The sequence below is a fragment of the Tachysurus vachellii genome, chromosome 15 (genome assembly GCF_030014155.1).
Source record: "Tachysurus vachellii isolate PV-2020 chromosome 15, HZAU_Pvac_v1, whole genome shotgun sequence".
In the NCBI taxonomy this organism is placed as follows: Eukaryota; Metazoa; Chordata; class Actinopteri; order Siluriformes; family Bagridae; genus Tachysurus; species Tachysurus vachellii.
The window spans coordinates 4,900,420-4,909,308 of NC_083474.1; the positions used below are offsets into that span (position 1 = coordinate 4,900,420).

Consider the following 8,889-nt stretch of genomic DNA (forward strand, 5'->3'; position numbering starts at 1 on the left):
GGGCCTTGGTGTGCAAATATGTTGCCCTGTCATGAACACATTCTGGATGCATTCTCACATTGTGCCCAGTATTTTATATTGCAGTACTTTATAATATTTTATATACCACTGTAAAGCATTCAGCAGAAGGAAGTGCTTTGTAGTATCTATAAAAAACATCCATTCCACTACTATTAGAAGAATATACTATTTATTATGGGAGAATAATGAATCAAATACAGTTTTTATTCTTTCTTATACTCAAAAACAAGTAATAACCTAGAGCCACAGACATGAACATAATGAATTTTCTGTGGACAAACATTACATCAGCATGTTTACCAAATAAAGACTTGATCAAGTAATTAGAGTTATGGGGTTTTCTCCCTCTGGCCTAATCAGGGCCAAAAGCCTTTCTTTCCTTTTTGGTTCAGTTTAATTACCAAAAGAAGCAGACAGGGAATTAGGTCTCTTATGACCAAGTAGCCCATGGCTACATTTCTACATCAGTGGCTTTCCCAAATAGCATGTAATAAAATATTACTAAAGAATGTGTTTAATAATTCAGAATCTGCTTGTCTTTCACAGCACTTAATTAGTCACATAGGATTTAAGGACAATGTTGATTAACAAACAAGTGCCATTGTGCTATATGCTCTGTCTGATATTTATTGTGTCTGATGATGTATATTTATTTAATATCAGCCATTATTCTGGCTGAAATGTCCATCACAATTGTCAATGCAATACAACAAAAAAAGTGAAACTTGCTACACACATCAGTGGCATGTAACAGTAATGAAGAAGAGGTTTATAATTCAATCAACTATAAGAACAAATAAATGAGCCACAAAGAGCAAATAGCATTTAACCAAAAAAACAAATAAAAAACTCCACAAATATTTCAGTCACAGATCATCCATGATTAATTTACAATAAAAAAGACAAAAATGAGTTTGACCTGGTCACTGTTCAGTCAAGCATTATATTAACAAAATATACAAACAAAATATTTCGTTTCTAAAATATATTAATGTCCCTCAGACATGCATGCTCCAAGAAGCCAATAGTTACTACATCATTTGATGCAAAGAAATTGTCAATTTCAGTGTGGTACAGATTTTAAATACATTTACTATCAGAATACTTCAAGTAAGAGGTTTTGTTGTTATCATTATATATAAAATTCTTAATTAGTGACAGCACTCTAATATAAATAATATCTGTTTATTTCACAACACATGCATACACAGTGTAAACTTACACTTAATTATCTTAATTAACTTTTATTACATATGTTATTGACCAAACAAAAACTGCACTTTTCAACATGGAAATGTAAAATGTTAATGGAAGTGTAAATGCTGTTAAGTTTAAAAGCAGCGTATAACAACAAAGTAATGCAAACCCCTAAGGACCAATCCTCTTCCTCACATGACAAAGATGAAATGTATAAAACTTAGCTCCACTTCTCAAACTATCCTTTAACTGCTCTACTAACAGAGACTTTGGTGAGTATTTAATCATGCAATTTTAAAATATTTTTTAATATTTTATATGACATCGAATTTGTCATATCCAGGTTTTATTTTCAGTTTTTGACCAATTCATTTCAACTTTCAATTTTTTCCAGCTGTATCAATGTCATGAGCTGATGATAAACTTAAATGTCCACTGTAATTTCTTTTCTTTGTTTTCCTATAAAACAAGAAGTACAAGGAAAGAAACAAAGAAACTCATGCTGTTTGTTTTGTTATTCCAGATCTAATGCACCTCATTCAAATCAGCGCTTTATTTGTCAAGCACTTTTAATATGTTTATCCAATCCAATGTTTATTCACTTAAGTTCAAAATCAATTGTATTCCAGCATTTTTTTCATTTTGCATTTTAGGCTGTGCAAAGTTCTTGACATTATGCAAAATCTGACCGAATCCCTAGACAATGCCACATCCAACAACAGCACATCCATCATAGTAAAGGTGTGTGTGGTGATCCCACTGTTCTGTGTCTTTCTCTACTGCATCCTGCTAATGCTGCATACATTTGCCTCACACCGTCAATTCTTCGACAGCTCACGCTACATCCTGTTTGCCTACATGCTGGTTAATGACACACTGCAGTTACTTACTTCTGTGCTGCTCTTTCTATTTGTCATGGGCAATGTGAAGCTGGCCATCGTCTACTGTGCACCACTTCTTTTTGTCTCAGTTGCCACCTTTCAGAATGGCCCACTAATCCTAGCTGCCATGTCATTAGAACGTTATGTGGCGATCTTCTACCCGCTGCGCAGACCCATCTCCTGGAGGCCGGAAAGAATTTGGGTGATTGCTTTGAGTTTGTGGATCATCAGCTGTATCCCTCCTACTGTGGACTTCATCCTGATGCGCCCCAATGTGGGCTGGGATGTCTTCACCACCCCGCTGGTCTGCAAAAACGGGGTACTCAATAACTTGCCCATCCAGACTCTCTTCAAAGTGGCTGTGAATGCACTCTTCTTTGCTGCAGTGGCTGCTATTATTTTTTTTACATACATTCGAATCCTTTTGGAGACTCGAAAGATGCGTCAGGACCGGGCCTCTGTAACCAAAGCCCTACACACCGTGGTTTTGCATGGATTCCAGTTGGTACTCAGCATGATGGTCTTCACGTTCCCCATCACTGAAACCCTGATTATGTTAAACATCAGATGGATGCTGGAACATATTCAGTTTTTCAACTACTTCTGCTTTGTGTTGCTGCCACGCTTTCTCAGCCCACTCATTTATGGCCTCAGAGATGAGAGCCTGAGGTGCTACATGAAAAAAGCCATGCCTTGCTGTAGGGCTCGTGTTGGGCCACTTAAAATTTCTAAATATACTGGGTCACATAAAATTTCAAAATAAGCATTAAATGCATAGGACAGCAACCGAGAAGTACTGTAATTGTCATTTTTATGCGTTTTCATTAGTCTTGAAAGATATTTAAAACCTTTTTAAAGTCTTCAAAGACACATATATAACCAATATGAATAATAATTTGATAAGGAATTAAATATGATTTAGCTTAAAATCCAACTGTGTATTTAGAAAAATGCCAAAATTTGAATGTTAAATGTATAAAGTTGTTACCATCAACCAACAAATTATTAATGCTGCCCTCAATAATAGATTCTTAAGAAATTTCTATATGGCCACATGTGTGGATGGATTTTATTTCATTACAGAAATGTATGCAACAACATAGACATTGTTTGAAATAACAAGCATGGCATTAAAAAAATCCTCTGTATATAAAGTGCTTTTCATTAATTACCTTTTTAAAACATACTATAACGTTCCTCATATGCTTCATGTCCTTTCTATAGACAAAGAATGAGCAGGGACTCACTTGTTAGAATAGACTACAGCACACCTTGCTATATATTGTTCTTAGCTATAATGCAGTTAACTGTAATTAATGCATGCACATACAAATTTTATAATATCATACTATTCACATTTTATCTAATATAACAAAATTAACACTTATGTCATAATGTAATGTAATTACTGCCCAATCACTCATTTCTATCTGGAAAGAGGGCTGATGATACAGCAGTCTCTTGATCTCTTTCCATTATTAAATGGTTTTCATTATTATACATTTAACATTAATCTTGATTGAAATATATAACACTAGGATTGCAGATTTGTGTAGTGCCTCAAAGAGCTAACAGTTACATGTACTACAGGTACTACACAGAAGCATTGAGAATGATTGATTTTAATGTGAAGACCGCCAGACGGTGTATTAAAAAAACAGTTCACCAGTTTGTGAAATACACAGACCATCCTGGACCCAACAACAACCAGAATATAACTGTGAATAAAAGCCACATTTCTGATATTTGATGTAAGCATTAACTAAAGTTTGTATATAACACAGTGTTCACTTCTACGCTGTGAGATGTTACAAGATGATTACACTTAAAAATGTAAGTTCTCCTGCTTGCTTGAAAATGTGAGTAAACTCAACATGACGATATCATTTGTTTCAAAATTTAGTCAAGACAATAGATTAAGTTTTAATTTTTGAAAACTAATAAAAAAATTCATTCAAACTTGAGAAGTTTTTTAATTTTTTTGTAACCTTTAATATCTTAATGAATATTTATTTATAGCTACAGGAGGAATGCAATTCTCAATACTTAGCAATTACTGCTTATACAGTAGTTAATAATAAACTCTGACTAACCTACTTAATGAGTGTTTAATTAATAATTTCTAGTTATTACAAAAAATAAGACGTATTAATGAACTTCCACTGATTCATTTTGGCTTAGCTTTGGTCATCTTAGTTTCAGTGAAGGGAAATTGTAATGATACTGTATGATACAATGTTGTGTGCTTCCAACTTTGTGGCCACAGTTTGGGAAAGAAACTGTGTGTGATAGGTGTGCTTGTCAGGTGTCCACAAACCTTTGGCCAAATGGTTTATGGATAAATTACATTTACATTGTGGTCTGTGGCATTTTATTTTTAGTCCTATATGAATTTGTGTGATTGTAAAAGTCGTAAACGTCGATTGGGAAGTCGTGGCCCAATTAGAGAGTTTGACTCCTAACCCTAAGGTTGTGGGTTCGAGTCTCGGGCAGAATCCCTTCAACTGCTCCCCGGGCACCGCAGCATAAATGGCTGCCCACTGCTCCGGGTGTGTGTTCACGGTGTGTGTGTTCACTGCTGTGTGTTTGCACTTTGAATGGGTTAAATGCAGAGAACGAATTCTGAGTATGCGTCACCATACTTAGCCGTATGTCACGTCACTTCACTTCACTAAAAGATGTGGTGACATCATGAGTAGTTTTGAGCACTATTTCTGTTAATGGTTTAATAGAATAAGGTTTAACATAACAAGAAGGACAAATTGTTTAGGTGCATCTGTTAAGCATGAATACAGTAGGCTTTGTATAGCTTGTGAACTAACAATAACATCCTTTGTGAGGCAAGTCTTGCAGAGAGACAGGTAGACTGTACAGAGCAGGGTTCAATGTACCTACAGAGTTAGAATCTAACGTTAGAGTCAAGGTTAAGTAGAATGTACAGAGCAGGGTTGTTCCTGTGGGACACCTGCAGCTGATGTCTGATAGAAACCACTTGAGGCATATTCATAAAGGTTTTGAGAACATCAGGTTGACCCCAGGTCAAACTATGTAATTCAAAATGCATTAGCTATAAGTTTAGAATAATTAACAGGGAATATGTGTGGTGACTGATTTTATATATGTTTCATATTAAAGTTGAATTATAATAGGAAATGTAGAATTTAAAGGTTGTGTCTGGGAAAGGCCCAAACCTCCAAGAAAGAAACAGCAGGTGGACAGTTTCGACACTAAGGATAATAAGGAGAGTGAAAAGAAATATAAGCACAGTACTTGAAAGCAGTGGTTTATGGGGTTGATGTGGGGAATGTTCTTTGTGAGCATCTCATAACTTGTACTTAGTGCTGTCTATAATAAACCTCATCTCTGTGTTCATCCAGTCTAAAGAATTGGCTTTTTCTATGTTTTAGTTTACTATGCTAATTTGATTGAACTAGTCTGGTCAGAAAGATTTATTTTTAGATAATCTCTTTTATTTTTATTTATTCATTTATATATTTTTACCACAGGTCAAATATTGTCACATATTATAGTTTTTGGATAGTGTTTCTATATTTTCTTCTTTAATCTTTTTGGGGATCACGTGTTCTGACATCAGCAGTTACAAATCATATAAAGATACTGGAACAAATGCCACTGGTTGCTGACACAATATTATATTTGTCATTAGCAATTTCCACTAATAACCTGTTAATAATCTGACTGATTCAATTTGAATTAAATATTTTTAATTAAACACTTCAGTTAGAATTAAACATGAAACTAATTTCAATGAGGGTCCTATCAGGTTGTAAAGCAGGACACACTTAAAAGCAAATACCAATATTACTGATTTTATAACAGCAAATGTTAAACAAAATATTATGTAAAATGTTAAACAAAAAACAAATTTATCACGTATACAGTATAGAGTATACTAGGAATCAATTTGCGATAATCTTTGCATGTAAACATAGCTAATGAAAGATATTAAATAATTTCAAAACATAATCATTATCAAGATTATCTTAATGAAACAGTATGCTTTATTCATCATCTCTCAAGAACATCTTTATTAATCCTGTTTACAGTTTACAGAAGGCCTGTGTCTTTTGACAGGCTGCATTTGTTGAATGTTCTGTTGTGTTTTTAAATGTATAAATCAGTCAGGTTTTCTGTAAAATTCAAATTCAATTTATTTGTATAGCGCTTTTAACAATTCACATTGTCTTAAAGCAGCTTCACAGAATGGAAAAAGAAGAGAAAAAAAATTAAATGATTATAATAATAATAAGAAGAAGAAGAAAAATAAATAAAAGAATACATACATTTTTATTTACAAATAAAATACAAATTAATTTAAAAATATTAATTAAAAATTTAAAATACTAAATATATAATACAGGGCTCTCAAGTTTTTTTTTTTTACCACAATTTAACCAAATACAAAGTAAAAATAAATTTCCATTTATTAATTTGTGTGTATGTTTTTGTGTGTGTATGTGTGTGTGTGTGTGTGTGTGTGTGACAGATAGAGAGAGAGAGAGAGAGAGAGAGAGAGAGAGAGAGAGAGAGAGAGAGAGAGAGAGAGAGAGAGAGAGATTATGACTGGTGTTGTTTATTGTAAGTGTTTGTTGACTTTTTGGACTCCTTTATCATTTGTAATGTTGCTCCCATTTAAAACAGTTCGGCTCAAGCCCAGATATTTTTAGTGAAATGATTGAGGACAATGTCCCGTCCAGAGACAAGCTGTTTCGTGTTGAGGTTTTGTTCAAACCGACCATCAAAAACCCTCTCTAATGAATATGGGTTTTTCTTTTTCATTGGTTGTTGCGTTAAATCTTACCCCGATAGTGCTATTTACTGATTGGCTATTGTGTAGCCTGTTTTTTTTTTTTTTTTGATTGGCTGATAAGTGTCAGGCTCGACTAAGAACTTGAACCGCGCTTGATTCCTGCCCGGTTCCATAGAGACAGCGGTGCGGACTGATATTTTTTGGGCGCTGCGGCATATTAAATATGAAAAATAGTCCGTTTTTCTGCCTGAGAAATACGATGTGTGGCGGGAAAGCGTGACAAAAGACCGAAATGCGTGACTGTCACTCTCAATGCGTGACACTTGACAGCCCTGATAATATCCCTATCCCTAATGACAAGCCGGAGGCGACAGTGGCAAGAAAAAACTCCCTGAGATGATATGAGGAAAGAAACCTATAGGGGCTTTTTACACCTGGTCACTTCATGCATTTTCTGTGATCCGATAGCTATCCGATGGTAAAAAGACCAGGTCTAAATGCCCTCCGAAACGTTTTCGAGACGGATATAAATCCGATCGTTCAAACCACTTCAGGAGGTGGTCTGGGACGTATTTCAGATGAAACTGGACAGGTGTAAATGAATGTGGTTGTTCAAGCCACATACGTCAGCACTATACTCCTCCCAAACGGAAGTACGTCACTCGCAGGTGACTCGCGAGTCGTGCATTGCGCCAGAAACAAATATGTTTTCCCACCAGTTCTGGCTCCGATCTTTTACCCAGGTGTCTCGTTGGGTCTTAAAATGCACTGCTGCCGCCAGAGAAAATGCAGCAACCGCATACACCAAAGCGTGTTCCATTTCAATTACCCCGGAAATGAGGTGAAATATATTTGCATTTTGGGCGGGAGTAGAAAGATCGGATTGATATCCGATTCGCCAAGACGCATTTATGTGGCCTAATGTAAATGGAACAGTTTTAACAAATCAGATAGCTATCGGATCAGAGAGAACACATGAAGTGACCAGGAGTAAAAAGGCCCTTAGAGGAACCAGGCTCAGAAGGGAACAAATCCTCATTTGGTTGACACTGAACAGGAAATAATGTAAATGTAAATAATGTCATTTCTACAACAGTTTATAATAGTGCAACAGAGAGCTCCTGATGAACTAATCAGCACAAACTCTGAGTTTGCCATAGACCCGGCACTAATTCCTTCTTGTCAAGGCCTTTAAATGATTGCTGATAAAGACCAGACCATACAGCTGACTGACGCAACAAAGGCATGACAGTCTCCATGTGGCCCCATCCACACCAATCCCATGGCTGACCATGCAGATCAATCCCTGGCAGGGTGACTACCAGGAGACAGACTCCAACCAGGGGTAGAATGTCAGGATTGAAGAATTAGCTGCATAAGAGTGACAATCAGACTAAAAACTCTGAACAATGGGAGCTCGGGAGTGGCATATATAGTGAGAGAGAGTGATAGAGAGAGGGAGAGAGATTGAGAGAGAGAGAGGGGAGAATATTTTTAGGTATGATTGTAATCATGTGATGGACAATGTAAATTATGTGCAAAGACTAGATATGACAGAATAACTAAAAGGCTAGAGCCACAGAAGGTGACACAGACATGATGACTTCCTGGAACGTAAAGCATCCCACCACTCCACAGTCTGCAAACCTGAGTGTCTTGTGAGGGTGGACAGCATCCAGACTTCCCAGTTCACCAAACACCAGGGAGGAATACATCAAGGAGGCCCTCGGTGCCGGTTTTATCAGGTTTCTTCTTTGTGGAAAAGAAAGATAGAGGGTTGAGGCCTTGTATTGATTACTGAGGACTTAATGCTATGACGGTAACACCCCAACCCTTTACTGCTGGCTCCTCCAGCTCCAGTACAATTATTTATTATGACTCCCACATCACCACGTTTAAACAACTACAGCAATGTTTTTCTACAGCATTCATTCTACAACACTCCGACCCTGACAGCCCCTTTACAGTAGAAGTAGATGCTTCCAGTTGTGGGATCGGAGCAATGCATTCTAAATGTCA

The 8,889-nt window shown here is 36.2% G+C and overlaps 1 protein-coding gene across 1 annotated transcript; it reads left to right on the plus strand.

Moving 5' to 3' along the window:
• Positions 1 to 1,893: 1,893 nt before the first annotated feature.
• or95a1 (odorant receptor, family 95, subfamily A, member 1) lies at positions 1,894 to 2,862 on the plus strand. The gene has a single exon (XM_060888887.1). The coding sequence runs from the start codon at positions 1,894 to 1,896 to the stop codon at positions 2,860 to 2,862; it is 969 nt and encodes a 322-aa protein (XP_060744870.1).
• Positions 2,863 to 8,889: the final 6,027 nt, after the last annotated feature.

Bases quoted from the DNA above. Each gene is read 5' to 3' on its own strand.
- or95a1 (XM_060888887.1), top strand. From the start codon at position 1,894: ATGCAAAATCTGACCGAATCCCTAGACAATGCCACATCCAACAACAGC.